This window comes from Mirounga leonina, unplaced genomic scaffold (genome assembly GCF_011800145.1).
Source record: "Mirounga leonina isolate KUSES-001 unplaced genomic scaffold, KU_Mleo_1.0 Mir_127, whole genome shotgun sequence".
NCBI classification, from domain to species: domain Eukaryota; kingdom Metazoa; phylum Chordata; class Mammalia; order Carnivora; family Phocidae; genus Mirounga; species Mirounga leonina.
The window spans coordinates 55,269,192-55,290,086 of record NW_023270316.1 but is presented as its reverse complement, the minus strand read 5'-3'; the positions used below and the strand labels follow the sequence as shown (position 1 = coordinate 55,290,086).

The 20,895-nt window shown below is 37.4% G+C and overlaps 1 protein-coding gene across 1 annotated transcript in view; it reads right to left on the bottom strand.

Annotated features, from left to right (window-relative positions):
• GTF2F2 (general transcription factor IIF subunit 2) overlaps positions 1–20,895 on the bottom strand; it is a 148,436-nt gene that overhangs the window by 9,197 nt on the left and 118,344 nt on the right. Inside the window, exons 6-7 of the mRNA XM_035003342.1 lie at positions 20,398–20,497; positions 7,754–7,897 (exon numbers count right to left, since the gene is read on the bottom strand). Coding sequence (XP_034859233.1) covers positions 7,754–7,897; positions 20,398–20,497 — 244 coding nt within the window. The remainder of the gene's footprint in view (positions 1–7,753; positions 7,898–20,397; positions 20,498–20,895) is intronic.

Below are 20,895 nucleotides of genomic sequence, written 5' to 3'. Positions count from 1 at the left end.
CTTAATCTCAGGAAACAAACTGAGGGTTGCTGGAGGGGGGTGGGGGGGAAGGGGTGGCTGGGTGATGGACACTGGGGAGGGCATGTGTTGTGGGGAGCTCTGTGTTGTGTAAGACTGATGAATCACAGACCTGTACCCCTAAAACAAATAATACATTATATGTTAATAATAATAAAGTTTTTGGGAAACTGGAAAGTAAAATAAATTCCATAACAAAGTCCGTATAGAATATGACATTAAAAAAAGAAAACACCATTTTTTATTACCAAATGATGATGGTAACATTTCCAATAAATAGTGGCTAGCTCTGTGTATCGGCCCCTATGTACTGGAAAATATGATGGAATTAGAATATCTATCTTGGGACATTCTAGAAGGAATGCCTCTGTAAAGCTGCAATACAGAAATGACAGTACAAGGTTTTCTGCCAACAGGCTTATCCTCTGGTATCTCAATTCTCCTGTGAGATAGAGAAACTGGGATGCTGTGAACACTTATGAACACTTATCTTAATCCACAGAGTCATGCTTTCTCTAGTGCTGAGACCAGTGCAAAGAAAATTATCTTTCCTGAGATAATTTCCATAAGGATGGCAAGCCTAAAAACAAGTCCTCCTAACTTGTTCAGGGACTAAATAAAGAAATCAGAAGGCAGTTAATAAGCTTAAAACTTACTTTAACCTTTCTTCAAATCAAAGGATGCTGGAAGGTAGGGAAGATTTTATAACCAATGACATTTTTCAGATTAAATATAAATTTTGTGGCCTACTGCTTAATTAAAAATTCTGGGGCGCCTGGATGGCTCAGTCGGTTAAGCGTCTGACTTGAGCTCAGGTCATGATCACAGGGTCCTGGGATAGCCCACTTAAGGCTCTGCACTTAGAGGGAGTCTGTTTCTCCCTCTCCCTCTGCCTCTCCCCCTGCTTGTGTTCTCTCTCAAATAAATAAATAAAATCTTAAAAAAAAATTCTATGTAAACTTTGTATATAAATAAATGCCCAATTTTCTTTATCTGGTGCTTATGTTAAGAATATTGCTTTTATCTACATAATATTTCATGTGAAATCTGGACTCAATTGGTTATGTTAGTAAATTCACCTCAAATTTTACCACATTTAGAAATATGGTAAAAAAGGTGAAACAAAGCATATAAGTTAAAGGAGGAAATGTTACTATCCTATATTAAACTTGGTAGTAGATCTATTATTAAAATCTTCTACAGGTAAGTATTAAAATTTCATATGTTTAAATTTCATCCATTTACATTCAATACAAATAGTTAATTTATTTTAGTATGACATTTCATATCCTAAAGCATAACAATAAATCAGGTTCTAACATCATTAATTAGCAAATAATTATTTTTTTAAAAATTTTATTTATTTTTAATTTTTATTTATTTATTTGACAGAAAGAGACACAGTGAGAGAGGGAACACAAGCAGGGGGAGTGGGAGAGGGATAAGCAGGCTTCCCGCTGAGCAGAGAGCCCAATGAGGGGCTCGATCCCAGGACCCTGGGATCATGACCTGAGCCAAAGGCAGACGCTTAACGACTGAGCCACCCAGGCACCCCGCAAATAATTATTTTTTAAGACAGAAGTTTCACAAAAGGCTGTCACTAATATGCTCTGTTGAGAAATTGGTGGTCTTTTTTTTACTAGTATCATTCAAAAATAAAAACTTCCATTTATAGGAAAAATGAACTAAAAGGGATTAAGTGAACAGAAAGGAAACGATAAAGATTTCAGAAAAGAAAAAAAAATGAAGAAAGGAAAGTGTGTATGTCAGAACAAAACATCATATTAAAAACACCACTTATTAAGCAGTAAATTAGGGAATAAGTTTCAAACATTAAAAATACCTATTTTGGATTAGGAACTGAATGAGCTAAGATAAAGTTTAGATCCCATTCTCTTTAATTTAAAGATTTTATTTATTTATTTGAGAGACTGAGTGAGTGAGCATGAGCAGGGGGAGGGGCAGATGGAGAGGAAGAGGAAGAATCTCAAGCAGACTCCGCACTGAGCACAGAGCCCAACTCGGGGCTCAAGCTCATGACCCTGAGATCATGACCTGAGCTGAAATCAAGAGTCAGATACTTAAGTGACTGTGCCACCCAGGCACCCCAATGATGATTCTTAATGAGAAAGCCTGCTGAGAGAGACATTAGTTTTTTTTTTCCCCCCTATTAAAAAGGGGTTTCTATTGTCAGAAAAATATTTTCCTTGCTTGTCTACGTATAAATGCACATGTCTGAATACATAAGAGGCAATGTGGTAAGAGATATTCCTAGACTGAAGTCAGCACAACTGGGGTCAAGTCACTAGGCAACTCCTTCTCTGGGTTTATAAGTGAGAGAGACTAGATAATCTCTAAGATCACTTTTACCTTAAGATCCTGAGTCAGATATACTCACATACACAGATATATGTATATATGCACATAATTTATATGATATATATGTATCATAATTTGTAGTATCCATGTCATGAAGAGGAAACAGGAATACAGTTGTCTGGCTTGAACAATTTAGGGAATGACGGTGTCACTTACTGAAATGGGGAAGTCTGGTGGAAGTCTTTGGAAAGGAAGAGAAATTAGAGTTCTGTTCTGAACATACACAATTTGAGATAACAATGAAATGACTAACACTGACTAGGTGCTAACTCAGGCGGCACAGCACAAATGTGGGCAAGGCAGTGGCCCTGGCTGGCAGAGTACCCCTAACCCCATCTCCTTGGTTCAGGAACGGGCATACCAGCCCCTACCAGGTCAATTAAAATCTTCCCTGGGGTTTTTATTTAAAAAATCAGGACAAATACTCTCTTTTTGCTTAGGGGTTGCTAGCTGTGAGGTGTTTGAGGAGGTCATTTCGGCTACCACAGGGCAAGATCCTGCCTAAAAGTAAAGACAACACACAAGAAAGAATAATGAGGAGAGATATAGAAGGATGGGAAGGGACAGTTCTAATTAAATAATATTAGCAGCTGGATCTAGTCATTGCTAAAGCTAGATGCATTTCTGAACTCCCTAGCTACACGAGCCAATAAATTTTATTTTTTCTTTTTATGAGAGAGACAGAGATGAGGCGGCGGGGGTGGGGGAGGGAGAGAGAGAGAGAGAATGAATCTCAAGTGGGCTCCACATCCAGCGCAGAGGCCGATGTGGGGCTCAATCTTATGACCCTGAGATCATGACCCGAGCCAAAATCAAGAGTCGGACACCACCCAGGCGCCCCACAATAAATTTTATTTTTGTTCAAGTTAGTTTGAGTTGCATTTCTATTCTCTGCAACTGAAAGAGTTTCAACCAATTCATAGATCTATAACACCACATACTTGTGTGTGTGTGTGTGTGTGTGTTTTAAAGTAAGCTCTACGCCCAACATAGGGCTTGAACTCATGACCCCAAGATCAAGAGTCACATGCTCCACCAAATGAGCCAGCCAGGGGCCCTTATAACAGCATATACTTATAAATAAAATTTTGTTTTCTGACAGGGGAAATATTCAGTAGGCCAAATTGTCTAGCCATTTCATCCTTTAAAAAAGCCTATCTTCTTGTATCTTACTGAAGCCAAATTTTGCTTAAATTATTTCTACTCATGCCTTTATTTAAGTCTATCTGGAAACAAATTCTGAGGATTAGGTTAACATTGCCTTATTGCTGCAATGGCTTTGTTTACTGAAAGCCCACTTTGTGCAAATAAAACTGCCTATTGAGCATTATTTAGTGCTGAGGAACTTGAGGTATAGACATTAATTGCTTCAAAGTCAAAGCCACCCAAATCTTTGCCTAGTTCTTCCTGTTAATTTGAACTTACTTTAATAAAAAGCATGCAAGTTGCTCGATTACATATTTGAATTAAGCAATGGGTCTGAGGGACTCACATGATAGGGGATTGTTCATTTAAAAAGATCATCAATAATTAAATATAAACTTCCCTGGATCATGCCTAGAAATTGGGGGGATACAAGGAAGTTAGTGGTTTGCTTATAACCAGGACTAATTTTCAATGATACTTTTAGCAGAAAGATGTGGTTCAAGGAACACTGGAAATGGCTGCTATGCCAGAGAACAGGGTGTCAGGGCTCAAAGTGGTCTTGGCAGTTTGGTGTTTCAAAGGGAGCAATTAGATAAAGTTTCGAATGATTTAAGTTTTGAAGGAAATGCTGTGTATGCTTCTATTTTACAGATACAATAAAATATAAAGACTAGACATAACAAATTCAAGGTGAAAGATCAAAGCCTGCAGGGGAGAAATAATGGGCTTCTTCTGGTATTTCACATTAAGGAGGGCTTAAAAGCCCAAATTTAAACCACATAAAAACACCCCCCCCTTTTTTTTTTGAAGATTTTATTCATGTATTTGACAGAGAGTGACACAGCGAGAGAGGGAACACAAGCAGGGGGAGCAGAAAAGGGAGAAGCAGGCTTCCCGCCAAGCAGGGAGCTTGATGCGGGGCTCGATCCCAGGACTCTGGGATCATGACCTTAGCAGAAGGCAGACGCTTAATGACTGAGCCACCCAGGTGCCCCATAAAAACACCCCTTTAAATGGGTATCATGTTTCTGACTTTACATCAGTTATCAGAGCTTGGCCTTTTAAAATCAGCGTATTTGCCCTTAATGAGTAACTAACTCCTTGATTGTTTATGCAAGTCACATACTGACCAATGAGAGAGAAAGTCTGCCCATAAGGACAGTTTCTCTGATCAATAGTAATTTTGCTTATAGAAGGGAAGGTTTTTAGGAAGAATACAGAGAGGAAAGAACTGCAAAAACAAGAATAATACCTCAGGTTCCCTCAGAAAGTGTCAAAAATGACATTCTAGGGACACCTGGGTGGCTCAGTCAGTTAAGCAGCTGCCTTCGGCTCAGGTCATAATCCCAGGGTCCTGGGATCGAGCCCCGCATCGGGCTCCTTGCTACGCGGGGAGCCTGCTTCTCCCTCTGCCTGACGCGCTCCTGCTTGTACTTACTCTCTCCCTCTCTGACAAATAAATAAATAAAATCTTTAAAAAAATTGACATTATAAAGGTCAGAAAGCAGATGGTAACTTAAGAATATAGTAGTCGTGTTAATGACAAAGAGGATGTGTTAAAGTGATAGACTTCATGGTTAGAAATCTATTACCAAAGGGGGCACTGGGACCATCAGAAAATGAGAAAAAGTCTTTAAATACATATACTAAAGAAGTGTTTAATACAAACAAGATCTTTTTTTTTCTCTTTTACACGGGAGCTCAAAAATTTCTTTGTATTAAACATTAAATGTATTTAAATACCCTGTTCAGGACTATTTGTCTAACTGGCAGGGCTGGGACTTGAACTGAGATCCCATTAATCCAAATCCACTGCTCTTTCCATCATACCAAAAAGCCCCTTTCCTGGATCACTGATCTTCATGCTCTACTCTCCTTCATTCTCCTGGTATTGCTCAGATTAAAATCAAATTAGTAAGGGTGTACTGATGACCAGAAGTATAGACTCACTTATGTCCTGTGAACGTTTTAAAGGGGATAGTTACCTACACGGAGGAGAGCTGGCCTTGGACCACTTTCTAGGTGAGATTTGCCAATTCAACTCAAAACAAGAGGAGATGAAATAGGAGAGGGAGAGAATCACACATTTAGGGCTGGAAGGGAGCAAAACAATTATCCAGTCCAATTTCCTCAATTTCAGGAATGGAAGGAACTTTCTCAGATTCCAATGGGGTAGGTAAATGGCAGAACTGAACCCATGCTGACCACTTTCTGCCCCCTCCTCTAGGGGGAGGTAACTGTAACCCTGTCATTCCACACTTCCTTGAGACTGGCTCTCTGTCCCCCTCTCCTGCCATAAGTGATATGAGGCCTGTTGAATCCACCCAAGTAAAAATGGTAGTCCTTGGATAATGAGGATGGGGCCATTTCCTTTTTATCAGATCAATTCCTCTGATATTTACTGAATTTCTACTACGTTTCTGATGTAGAGTGTATAAATATTTAAGGGTATGACTAATATACAACCCTGTCTTCAAGAACTTTATGCTTGCTGAGGCAATTTAGTCTCTAAATAATAAGACTATTATAAAATAATTTAGTTTGTAGATTAGTGGTTAATAAGCTCCTTAAGGTTCCCAGGCCCTCTATGAGAATCTGATATTAACTATGGATTTGCTCCCCAGAAAAACCCACATATTTTTGCACATATTCAGGAGATTACTGGATCTCATAAAACCCACCTACTGACCATGAGTTAAGAAGCTCTATTTTGAGAGATTCACTGTGTACCTCTACATAAAAATTATCTGAAAAACCAAATCTTCAGTATCAAAGCCTTAGAAACAGCATTTCAAACTAGATTTAAAGAAAAATTAAAATAGAATAATTCATTAGGTAAGCCATGTTTTTTCTGCCTTTAATGAAGTTTATCCCTGTGAATGTAAACTTCATATATATTATATATATATGTGTGTGTCTGTGTGTATGTATGTGTGTGTGTGTGTGTCTGTGTATGAAAAGGCCATTCTGGAAACTGAATGCAAACAATATATTCTTATGGAATAATGTACACACAAAAATTAGATTTGGGAAAATAAGTATTTGTAGAAGGGACATTTAGATGACATTAGAGAAAGCAATTTCTTTGCTTTCCAATTTCTTAACATGGAACAACATATTGTTTTTAAAGTTTATTCATTTTGCATCAAAGGAAAGGGATAACTAGTATTTCTCTCAATTAAGAAAGTCGAATGGAAGGAAATGTGACTTGGAGCTTGGAGAAAAGGGGTTTAGATCCCTTATTTGTTACCCGTATTTTAAATGGATTAGAAATAACAAACTGTTAGCAAACAGGCACAGAAGTCTGGCGCAGGGATAAAAATTGATCATTTATAGAACAACCATAAACTTTCTAAAACATCAATTTATTAAATTTTTCCTTAAAAATCCCAACCACAACCTCAACAAGCACTGTGGGGCAGAACAGCTCAAGTTGAAAAGGACCTAATGCTAGTGCTAGGAAATTCTGATTAAAAAAAAAAAAATCCATTAGAGAATAGCCCACATGACACGATAAACACCCTCATCATGACAGATCAGTATGGCTCTTAAAAGAATACAGTTCTTGGGCGCGTGGGTGGCTCAGTTGGTTGAGCGACTACCTTCGGCTCAGGTCATGATCCTGGAGTCCCGGGATCGAGTCCCGCATCAGGCTCCTTGCTCAGTGAGGAGTCTGCTTCTCCCTCTGACCCTTTCCCCCTCATGCTCTCTCTCTCTCTCAAATAAATAAATAAAATCTTTAAAAAAAAAAAAAAAAGAATACAGTTCTTTTACGGGGCACATTTTCAAATAAATAAAGGAAGTTTTGGAGGGAGCTAGGGGAACAAAAGAAAGACTAGAAATGATATCAATACAGACTTCAGGCTTAATGTCAATGATCAGTATTAAGACATCTCTTCTGAGTGTTGAAAATAAACCCTGACGTTAGCACAGGTGCATGTGAACTACTTCATCTATGATACCCTTCTCTTCAGAACATCCTCTAAGTGAAGGACTTATTGACTTATTTATTTATTTTATTATGTTATGTTAATCCCCATACATTACATCATTAGTTTCGGATGTAGCGTTCCATGATTCATTGTTTGCGTATAACACTCAGTGCTCCATTCAGCATGTGCCCTCTTTAATACCCATCACCAGGCTAACCCATCCCCCCCCAACCCCCTTGAAGGACATATTTAAAGGATCAATGTGAGAAAATACATACCACAGGCTGTTTTGTGATGTCCACCAAGTCCTTAAGATTATAATATTGATGTTTCTCAAATGCAGAAAATAGCATGTCTAAAACGTGTTGTTTATCAGCTCGAGCTCGTTTTCCATCTTCTTTCTTTTTCCTTTCATATTCAATCTAGGTGCAAACAGCAAAATAATAAAGGCATCAATCCAACATGCTCACTCTAAAATACAGGCATTCTCTTTTTAGTCACCCCCCCCAAAAAAGGATTAATTTCAAGTTGCAAGGCAGCAGATTAAAGAGCAGTCAGTGGGTTCAGAACCTGGGTCTTCACTGCTCCTGGGGCTCCTTCGACCTTGAAGGATCTACGAAGGTATTAACAAGCCTACCCATAAACCACCTTCATTCTTTTCTCAGGCTTTATATATAATGTCTCCATTTGCCCCCAAATAGCTTTTGTTTGCCAAATTAGAACAATTCAGTGTGGCTACTGATTAGGTCATGTTGATCAGAAAGTCCAACTTGCAGTTTCTTTTGTTTTTGATTACCCCAAATACAGTAAAATAGTTCCTCTAACAGATGCAGTTTGGTAGGTGACATCTTTCAAAATTAAGGTTTTTTTGGGACAGGCAGGGAATTAAAAGGAGGGCAGGTTATAAAAAAGGTTCTCTAGGAAGTGCAAAGTTTGAGAAGCACTGGTAAAAGGAAAAGAATGAGGGCAGTGAGGCATTTTCTCCTCCCGACTCTGTGTGATCTTGAACTTGTTTCTTCTGTAACATGAAGCTTACTAATAGAAAAGGGTAAATACATACTCAGTACTCAGGCACAAGCAAACTCTTTTTCCAAAATCCCCATTTTATCTTAAAATTCATGTGAACTCTAAATTCACCTGCATAATACACTTTTATTTGTAATACAAAAATAAGGGGTGCCTGGGTGGCTCAGTTGTTAAGCGTCTGCCTTTGGCTCAGGTCATGATCCCAGGGTCCTGGGATCGAGCGAGACACAGAGAGAGAGGGAACACAAGCAGGGGGAGTAGGAGAGGGAGAGAGAGAAGCAGGCTTCCTGCTGAGCAGGGAGCCTGATGCGGGACTCGATCCCAGGACACTGGGATCATGACCTGAGCCGAAGGCAGACACTTAATGACTGAGCCACCCAGGCGCCCCAAATAAATAAAATCTTTAAAAAAATAAATATCTCTCATTCAAATAAAAATGACACTCTAGGAGCAAGTGGTATTTGTCCTGTAGTTTTGTGTACCTCTATGCACCCCAGTTTGAAAGCAGTGGCACTTTTCAAAGAGTGTATAAACCCTCTCCTAGAGATGTGATCCAGAGATTTGATCATTTGAAAAAAAAATTTACTTTTTATTAAGGCAACCTATTGAATGGGAGAAGATATTTGCAAATTATATATCCAATAAGGAATTAATATCCAAAATATATAAAGAACTTTTACAACTTAACACCAAAAAAACCCCACCCCAATCTGATTAAAAAATAGGAAGGAGACCTGAGTAGACATTATTCCAAAAACACATGGTCAACACACACAAGAAAGATGCTCAACATCACTAATCATCAGCAAAATATAAACTAAAACCACAATGAACTATCACCTTATACCTGTCAGAATGGCTAAAATAAAAAAGGCAAGAAATAACAAGTGTTGGCAAGGATGTAGAGAAAAGGGAACTCTCACACATTGCTGGTGGGAATGTAAATTAGTACGCTGTGAAAAACAGCATGGAGGTTCCTCAAAAATTAAAAATAGAAATACCATATGATCCAATAATTCCACTACTGGCTATTTACTCAAAGAAAAGGAAAACACTAAATCAAAAAAATATATGCATCTCTATGTTTATTGCAGCATTATTTACAATAGCCAAGATATGGAAGCAACTTAAGAGTCCCCATCAATAGACAAATGGTTAAGAAAAATGTGGTGTGTAATGGAATATTATGCAGCCATAAAAAGGATGACATTGTGCCATTTGCAACAACACAGATGGACCTAGAAGGCATTATTGCTGAGTGAAATAAATCAGACTAAGACAAATACCATATGATTTCACTCATGTGAAATTTAAAAAACAAATGAGTAAACAAATAAAAAGAATCAGACCTATAAATACAGGAGAGCAAACTGACGGCTGCCAGAGGGGTGAGGAGATGGGCAAAGGGGAGTAGGAGATACAGGCTTCCAGTTACAGAATAAGTCATGGGAATACAAGGCACAGCATAGGGAACACAGTCAATGATACTGCAATAGCGTTGTATGATGACAGATGGTAGCTACACAAGTGGTGAGCTGAACACAGCATAATGTACAGAGGAAGTGAATCACTATGCTGTACACCTGAAACTAACGTAACATTGTGTGTCAACTACACTAAAATAGAACACTTTTTTAAAAACGTACTCTTCACTGCAAACATGCAACTTATATTCACTCCAGTTGGTTAAACTTTTAATTTTTAAAGAAACACTTCATTTTGATAAAGCATAAAGTATATTAGAGGAAATACATATAAACCAAAGCAGCCCACCTAGTAAATAAAGCATCAGAAGGCTGGGTGAAAGCTGCCAGAGAACAATCTCCTGTGCATCAAATGGAATTAGCTATAATCTAGGGACTAGCTTCAAAAAAAATAAAATGCACTTCAAAACCTAAATTACTGCATAAATTCCAGCTTGATAATTAGGCTTACTCTCTATATTTTAACAATAGAGATTTGTTATAAAAGAGATAAAATTTAGTTTCTATTGATGTTAAAACTAAAAATATATCTTATACATAATCAGAGACTTTCAAATTAGTGGCACAGATAACGGACAATGGTGAGTATCCTTCAATTAAAATTAGGAGATAGGGAGAAAGAACTTAATTGTCTTGATTTTTTGGATACGTGCATCTTGGGAGTAAAACTCAAAATCCATTAATCTCAACAGATTAAGCATGGACTGTGTGTTCGGATGCACTAAAATATAGGTGAAATAAGATTGTCTCTTTTGAAAGGCAGCCCTTTCTTAGGGTTCTTATATTAAAATATATAGAGGGGACAAACATTGTAATAGCAGAGCACAGAGCCACCTTTGGACAAGATCATGATGCTGAGAAAGGCGCAAATGCATGACAAAGGGCTGTGTTGTTGGGGAGGAATGTGGGTGGATTCAAGATTCTCTGGGTGGCATGAAAGAAACAACATGGACAGCTCCAGGGGACTTATTAGAGAAAAGCAGAGTGACTACAAGAGCTAGAAGCAAGACTGGAGAGGAGAGAGACCAGAGCAACCCATGACCGAGGAGAAAATCCAAGTCTTCCCAATGTGGGGAAGATGGAAAAACAGATGAAAACATGCATTTAAGTATGAAGGCAGAAGTAGAGTGGCTGTCCCAATTCAGTGAGAAAGGAGGCTAAAGAGATAGCAAAGACTCAAAGGGATGGACCTGAGGTCCATTCAAGAATTTTCTCTCTCTAGGGTCAAAAGAAGGACAGAAGTGGGGTGGCCGGCTGGCTCTGTCGGTAGAGCGTGTGACCCTTGACCTTGAGGTCATGAGTTCAGGCCCTATGTTAGGGATAAAACTTACTTTAAAAAAAAAAGAAAGAAAGAAAAAGAAGAAGGATAGAAGCAAGAGAACATCAGGGAGAAAGTAAGCATGATAGGCCAGGACAAAACCCACAAATCCAAGCAGGAGGGTCTTTGGATTAAATACAGAAATATCATGGAATGCCTTAAGGGATTAATATTTTAAGCCCTGCTTTGCTGACCAATATCTAAAATACGTATTTTCGCTGTTTACAATTGTACTTAGTTTGCATTCTGAAACCTCCTTCCACTGTTGCACCTCATTTGAATAGTTTCATGTTTTGTATTAAGATGAACAATCCAGAAAAGGCGACTGCTAAAAAAGAGAGAAAAAGAGAGAAGTTTGGACCAGGAGGTAAGTTGTTACAACCCTTTACTCTAGTCAGATGTGGGATAAGAAAAACTTGGATCTGGAAAAATAAAGGGAGCCAGAACCAGATGAAGGAAGGGTGAGGAAAGCCTACAGCCTTCCCACAGGCTTAAGTGGGATGTGGGCCAGAGGCCACAGGTCCTCAAGAAAAATAATACAAAGGAAGTGAGGACCTCACAAAGGTCCAGTGTTAGGCTTTTATACTCTGCATGAAGCCACAGTTGTATGATATTCTGTGTGTCCTCCTGTCCCAGCTTTAATTTATGCTGAGAGAAAGAGGAAGAGTTAAATTCAGGAAACAGTAAAGAAAACTGATGGTATATTCAGCTTCCACCCTTAGTAGATACTTCCTTGTGTGAAATGCTTGGAGAAGCTAGGAAGATTAATAGGAAAAATGTTTTCAAATACAGATGATCCCCAACTTCCAATGGTTCAATTTAGGATTTTTCAGCTTTATGATGGTGCGAAAGCAATATGCATGCAGTAGAAACCGTAATTTGAGTTTTGAATTTGGATCCTTTCCCGGGCTAGCAATGTGCTGTACGATGCTCTTTCGTGCACGTGGCAGCCAGCTGTAGCTCCTGGCCAGCCATGCTGCCACCAAACAACCCGTACACTTAAAACCATTCTGTTTTACTTTCAGAACAGTACTCAATGCATTACGTGAGATCTTCAACACTTCATTATGGAATGGGCTTGGTGTTAGATGATTCTGCCCAAATGTAGGCTAATGTAAATGTTCTTACCACATTTCAGGTAGGCTAGTCTAAGCTATGGTGTTTTGGTAGGTTAGGTGTATTAAATGCATTTTTGACTTACGATGTTTTCAATTTTGACTGAAACCCCACCAAAAACTGAGGCAGATCTATAAAGAAATCTGCTGATAAAGCAAGATGGCCCACTTCAGAGAGGGCATACACTCTAATTGGTAGTGGAAAGAAAAGCCTTCCAAGTGTTTGTTATCAAGTTGTCCAACCCGAGAGCCAAATGCCAGATCCAAGAGGGCCTGAATCAAAGGTAAGAATTTAGAATAAGTTGGAAAGGAACTTTGCTTCAATCTCAAAATTACTGAATTCAACACTGGTGCTTTCCTACTTTAAATTTGGGGGAAAGCAGACTAGAAATGTTCTGTGTTAACTGTGTTTGTTGATGGCTCAATTCCTGGGGGCAGTGCAACCTAACTTTACTTTTGCTTAGTGGAATAAAAACACTTAAAAGTATAATATGAAAACCCAGGCATATAAAATAATAACAGCAACAACCAAATGGCAATATTATTCCTTATTAGAGAAACTGAAGTACTAGGAATTTAATTCTACACTTACTTAAAAACAAAAGGCAAATGGCAAAATTTGATGTCCTCAGGGCCCATACTGCAGGATAACCTATAGAAGACTGTCTTAAAACAAAATTTTTTATAGTATAGCATTAGTTAAATCTTTTTTGATAATGTCCAAGGCAGACTCATAATCTAAATTCTGCTCTGTAGTAGCAAGTAGTTCCAATGGATGTATGTATAATTAAAATTATATACACACACACATACATGTATATATGCATAACTATTCAAAAATTGTCATTAAATTATTAATAACTTTACACTTAGGAAAAAACTAAGGTCCTGAGATAGCTTTTCTTTTTAAAACTAAACAGTATAGAAATGGTCATCTTAATATCATACTTACAATGTTGTACTACTGATAAAATTAATTCTACAAATAAACTACAAATGATATGAACTGGTTTATTAAGGAGAAGACTACAGTGTTGCGATAATGTTAATTCTCTTTTTAGCTCTTTTCCTTTTAGGCATTTTGTTTTGTCCTGGTGCACCAGCATGGTAGGGAAATGATGCTACTCAAAACAGTCACATATCTAACTTTTTAGCAGCCACCACAAAATATTAGTAGGATAGTTACTGGACTAGAAATGGCTATGTGAATTTTAATTATCGCTATTATATCTGCCCCAGTGACCACAGATCAACTGCATAATCAGCTGCACAGAAATAACTGTCAATTCAGAAAGGACTTTAAATTTAGTCTCCACTTAAAAATTTTATAATCCAAAAATATCTATCATACACAATAATTTTTCTTTCACAACAGAAAACAAATTATTCAGGACTAAGATGCAACTAAATGTTGAAATCCATTGTGGTGTAGTATAGAGATACTCAACCATCATTACTGAAAACTTACTGACTAAAATTATAAAAGCCACCCACCGCCAATTAAAATATTGTATTACAGATGTCTGTAAATTTCTAGATTGTTGTTTGCAGAAATACTTTGATTGCTTTGTCAAGGCAGTCCTTGTGGAAGCTTTTAACTTTTGAAAGGAGCATGACAGCCTTGAGATCATGGTTTGCATTTAAATTCTTACAAAAGATCCTCCTCACCCCTAATGCTTCTATTTCTGCCTAGTGTGTTGTTATATTTTGGGAGGAAATTAATTCTTTAGAGTCACTCAGTTCTTGGTGTGCAAATTCAAATGGACAAAGCACGTAGCATACTTCTACTAATACTAGGCAAATATTGCTGAAAAGCCTTTATGATCTAGTCCTGTAGGCATCTATTATTCACTGAGCAAAATTCCAAATTTATACATACATATACTAAAAAACCAAAACCACCACAACAAAACAAACCCAACAATCTTTGTTCTGAAGACTAACAAAGTTGGTTGCCACACTGGAGGAAACAGTGTGTGCATAAAAATAAATTTTCTTTCAGGGCGGCTGGGTGGCTCAGTTGTTAAGCATCTGCCTTCGGCTCAGGTCATGATCCCAGGGTCCTGGGATTGAGCCCCGCATTGGGCTCCCTGCTCTGCAAGAAGCCTGCTTCTCCCCTTCCCACTCCCCCTGCTTGTGTTCTCTCTCTCGCTGTGTCTCTGTCAAATAAATAAATAAAATCTTAAAAAGAAAAAGAAAACCTCCCTTAAAAAAAATTAAAAAAAATAAATTTTCTTTCTAGTTTCTGGAGATTTACCTCAAGATTTTATATAATCATTCGACTCCCTCCAACAATAATTTTCTAGTTAAGCTCTTCTAATTCTCTATCACTTTCTGACCAAGAGTTCTTGCCAGGAAAAGGAAGGGAAAGAGAAATCTTTATTTTTATTTTTTTATTTTTTCTTAAAGATTTTATTTATTTATTTGAGAGAGAGAGAGAATGAGAGACAGAGAGCATGAGAGGGAGGAGGGTCAGAGGGAGAGGCAGACTCCCTGCCGAGCAGGGAGCCCGATGCGGGACTCGATCCCGGGACTCCAGAATCATGACCTGAGCCGAAGGCAGTCGCTTAACCAACTGAGCCACCCAGGCTCCCCGAGAAATCTTTTTTTAAAGCTAGGGGACAGAAAGGATGATAAAGACAAGAAAATATTAACTCTTTTTAAAAACCTTAGGTTTGGTGGAGACTTCCTGGTCTCCTCTCAGGTATCATTTTTGCCCCTACCCCAACAAGATGGCAGAGAGAACTATGAAGTTCCCATTTCTGTGTCAGTGGCTGCATGCTACAATTACCCAGGGAACGTGAAAAATTTTAAGATAGTTCGCCTTCACAGATCAATTAAAATCAATCTCTGGGGACACCTGGGTGGCTCAGTTGATTAAGCGACTGCCTTCGGATTGGGTCATGATCCCAGGGTGCTGGGATCAAGTCCTGCATTGGGCTCCTTGTTCAGCGGGGAGCCTGCTTCTCCCTCTGCCTGTTCTGCCTGCCGCTCTCCCTGCTTGTGTTCTCTGACAAATAAATAAAATCTTAAAAAAAATAAATAAAATAATAAATCAATCCTGGAGGTTATTTTTCTTTTTAAAAAGCTTCCCAGGGGATTCTAGTGTATAGCTAGCACTAACAAACACTATCTAGATAATAGAAGATAGAATTCCTTATGAGTAAAGTCCTAAGACTGTAGACAACGTCTGAGAATGCTTGTGAAATTTACACATGCTAAATGATGATGCACACAAAGCCAACAAAACCACATACAGAAGCACCTTTACCTGTAATCGGAGATGGAGGGAGCTGGAAGGAATCTTAAACATCAGCTAATTCTATGTATATCAATAGGTAAACTGTAAAAAGGTACTTCTATATTTATATGCACAGATATTTTAAAGTACACATAAACAAGGAATTTAAAGAGATGAAATAAAAATAAAACATTATTTTAAGATTAAGTTTTAATTTGTCAAAATTACAAAATACGTTTTAGTTTTGTTCTCAAAATACAGCAATCTGCTTCACATTCTGGATGCTTAGTTTTTAAGTGAATTGCAAACCGTAGTAGCTTTGTACCAGCAATAGCTAATATGACTTAAGGTCCAACACACACAAAAGGTTAAGGGTCACTATGTCAGTTATCTCCAATAAGCCAAACCTCCAGGCCTTGGCGGTGGTGGCAGCAGGGGACCTGCAGGCTATAATTCCAAGAGTCCCTTCCTAGCTGGTTTCCAGCTGCGGTTCTGCCAATGGGAGAATGAAAGTAGGAGGAAAGGAGATTTTTTTTTCTTTTTTGTGCATTCTGTACACCTCCGGCAGCAGCAGCTTCCTTATCTCTGGTAACCAATCCCCCTTCTCCAGCCCTTCCATTTTGTATTCGTAAAGCATGTGTAACCAATTCCCTACAGTTAATCCCTTTCTGCTTGAAAATCTAGAGCTGTTTTTGTTTCCATGATAGACATTAACTGAATCATCACTAAAGATGGGGGATGACAAGCCACATTGAAAATGAGATTGCTAATTTCCTTTTTGGAAGGGCCAAGAGTACTTGTTACATCAGATTACATCATCACTGCTTCTACCTCACACAATGACTGAAAAAGAGGTCATTTCAGAACAGAAGTGTCAGTTTTTCCACTTTCTTGTTCACATATATTTGCTTTATTAATATATTTACAGTTTCTTTGCAGGAACATTTAAACCATTTGTTCATTTTTTTAAGATTGAACTTAGCTAATAATAGGTACCATAATCTATAAACCTCTGAATTTAGCACCAAACCTAAAAAGCTGAAGGCAAATGAAAACGTGAGGTGTTGGAAGCACCAACGTCAATCCATCAGTGCTGCAACATTTCTACTCTTCTGTTGAAAATGGCTGACTAGCACAGGGGCTGCATAAGGGTGCTAGGGTCAATCCACACCATATTTCTAAGGCTCAATTTCCTTCTTTTATGATGTGAAAAACAAGGTAAATACAAGTTTCAATATTCCCCCCCCCTCACTCAATGGGTCCTCCTGAAAAATCCTACTTTGACAACCCATTATTTCCCAAAGTTTGCTTTTACTACTACAAAGGATAGGGAAAGGGGAATTTAATGTTCAAATGTTTGCAAAATATAGGATTAAACAAATTCCAAGGCCCCTAATTTCAATATATTAAAGTGTCCATTTTGAAGAGGATACAATCAGAATCTACAAGTCTTTTTTTTTTTTTTTTTTTTAAAGATTTCATTTATTTATTTGAGAGAGAGAATGAGAGACAGAGAGCACGAGAGGGAGGAGGGTCAGAGGGAGAAGCAGACTCCCCGCCGAGCAGGGAGCCCGATGCGGGACTCGATCCAGGGACTCCAGGATCATGACCTGAGCCGAAGGCAGTGCTTAACCAACTGAGCCACCCAGGCGCCCTCTACGAGTTCTTTTAACTCCTTTTTTCAAGAAGACTCTCATAAGATTGGTGTGTGTTTGTTGTTTTTTTTTTTAAAGATTTTATTTATTTACTTGTTTGTTTGAGAAAGAGAGAGAGCGCATGAGCACAACCAGGTGGAGGCAGAGGGATAAGCAGATTCGTCACTGAGCAGGGAACCTGACTGACCCAGGGCTCAATCCCAGGACCCAAGGATCATGACCTGACCCGAAGACAGATGTTTAACTGACTGAGCCACCCAGGTGCCCCAAGGTTAGTGTTTCAAAACTTACTTTGGTAAATGCTGACCTAGATGAACTAGTAGTTTCAGAAATGTAATGAAGATTTAAGGCAGAAGAAAACCATTTACAGAGAAACCTAACAGGTCATATCCTATAGGTAAGGCAAGAATTTTCAGGGCCAAGCTTGCAAGGAAGGAGCATTCTAAAATAAAATGCTAATCATATATTCTGTTTGGTCCAATAAATACTTTCTGAATGGCAAGTATGGTAGGTATTACATCCCAGATAGTCTGTGAACTAAAGAGATAAATTTGAATTTAATGCTTAGAAGAGCTCCATATACAAAGTGGGAGTTCAAATATTAAGAGATGATTACATATATATTCTACATACAGTTGACCCTTGAACAACACAGGTTTGCACTGTGTGGATTTTTTAAGTTTATTGCCCCAGCGTGTTTTTTTTCAATAAACACAATACAATACTATAAATGTATTTTCTCTTCCTTGTAGAAGAGAATTATTTTTTAATAACATTTTATTTTCTCTAGCTTATTTTATTGTAAGAATATAGTATATAATGCATATAACATTTAAAATGTGTTAATTGATTGTTTATATTACCAGAAGGGCTTCCAATTAAGTTAAGTTTTTGGGGAGTCAAAAGTTATAACATGGATTTGACTGGGTGTGTAAGCGGGGGGGCCAGTGACCCAAACCCCCGAATTGCTCAAGGGTCAACTATGTATGTAAATTTATTTATGTGCCATAGGTGGGTGGAAAAGGTTTTGGGGGTAAATGCAAGGTGGGTTCTTTCTGATCAAATGCAGGGATACAGTTTTACAAATACATATGCTATTTTCCATGCCCTCTTTCAATTTTTGTAGAAATTTTTTTCCTTACGTTTATCCTAAACATTGTATTCAAAGAACCTCAACTGTTACAATGAAATACCAGGCTTTATATATTTCACCTGGTAAAACTGAAAACATTTCAACATTTAACGACTGAGCCACGAGGCGCCCCGGATTTAAAATTTTTATAGAACGTCTTGATTATGTAACCTCTAAGTCATCCTCATTGAATTATGTTGATGTTTCTCAATCTTTTAATAAATCAAAGCCTCCTCCTGATAAAAATAACAAAAGCTTTATACTCTTTCTATAGTTGATATTATACTATAATAGTGAATATGTTTTTAAAAGCTATGCAGGTGCCTCCATTCATTCTGATACACTCCCATAGTGGAAAAAATTCACAAAACATTCAAATAATGCAGTATGATAGATTATAGTCAATCTTTATTTTTATAAACAAAATCTTTGAAAGATTACTATATGGCTCATTGCTAATAACTACATTAGTATAATGACTCACTGATGCCATGACAACCTTAACCTGCCACTTAATGTTAAAAAATCTTTAAAGTGGATGGTACAGCATTACATCCTAACATGGAGTTCAGAATACAATGTATTTAAACTTGCTTTAGTAGTAAAAAGAAAATATAAAAACATCCTAAAAATATGAGATTTGGAGTTCATCTTCTACATCTGCCAACTGGATATAGTGCGAGGATCACTAAGAATATGACTCTGGGGCACCTGGGTGGCTCAGTTGGTTAAGCGACTGCCTTCGGCTCAGGTCATGATCCCTGGGATCGAGTCCCTCATCGGGCTCCCCCTGCTCTGCGGGGAGCCTGCTTCTCCCTCTGCCTCTGCCTGCCACTCACCCTGCTTGTGCTCTCTCTCTGTGTCAAATAAATAAATAAAATCTTTATAAATAAATAAATAAATAAATAAATGAATGAATAAATAAATAAATAAATAAAAGAATATGACTCTGATACTAGCTAATGCCAGCTTTGCTTGACCCAAGACAGATTTTCCTTTTGCCTCATCAATGGTGGGAGCAGCTCATCATGGCCCGGCACTAACACTCTTTCCTAGCTTTCTTACTTTTCTTATTCCAACAAAAAAGCTTTACTGCCCACTGTAACAATTCGACAATACATACTCACTATGATGATTCCAACAATTCAAAAAGACTTTATAAAGAAGAAAATTAGGATAAAATAATTCTAGCTCCTATCATCCAAAAATAATGTTAAAGTATTTAATCTTAATTTTGGACATTTGTTTCCAATCTTTGCCTGTCTTAAAGAACAGAGAGAAATGCTACTGTATATCTCAGAACAGTGCCTAGTGACCCTTAAATGCTACTGTATAACTCAGAACAGTGCCTAGCACAAAATATGTATATATGTGTGTATTGTATATTATAATATATGTAGTTATATGTAAGATATACTTCAATAAAAATGGTTTAAATACCTATACAGGCAGTCCTCACTTTGCATGGTAATGTGAGACCACAAAAATGCCTGTGAAAGTTGCAACTATGCAAAGCAATCTTAATAATCACTGGGAAAAATCACTATTTTTCCAGGAAAAATTACTATTGTTTCAGACTTATAAAATTTGTCAATACATTAAAAATCCCTAGCTATAAAGGTATGGAAAAATGAAAAAAAGTATTAAAACTAGTATTTATTAAGGACATCGTAATTTAAAACATTAAAAACACCAAAAAATGAAGTGTTTTATTTCTTTGAAAAATTTATCAAGAGTAGTTTGAACAGTGGTTGCCTTCTTCTCATTGTTTAACTTAGGATACAGAGTGAACTCTTCTCCATGCTTGGTAAATCATCAGATTCCTTACTTAGTCTAGATAACTCAAGCATTTAACAGCAGGTGTGTGGCTAAGGTCCTTTTAAAACCGAAGAGTCTATGATACAGAAAAGAATAAAGATATAACAGAGTGAAAAAAGACATGAAGACTTACATTGTACTGATGATTAGCAACAGGTTTATAATTGGTTGTCACAATTTTGTCCAGTTGTTGTGATAACCTTACAGGTTTGGAAGATTCTTCTATTTGCAATCTGAAAAACAGAAGGCATTATTAACAAACTTATTTATTAGAGTGGAACCTGAAGAGTTATTCCTATAATTCTTCTTACTCAATACTTAACATATAAAAAGTAACCTCAAAAGCTCTACCAATCTTAATATAATACTTCAAAAAAACACTGAATGTATATGACTATAATGCAGAAACCATAGCATAAGCTAAACATATAACTATCTCATTATAATTCTATGACTTGTTTCTAATCCTAGCCTACACAGTCAAGTCTTAATTACTAAAACCAACGAAGCTAACCAGCCTTAAATTTCTGGAAAAAAAAATCTGCATGTAAAAATGAATTATCTTAAATTATATGGTATAAACCTAATCAAGTTATTAATTTAAAATTCCATTCGCTTGATAAGAGATAAA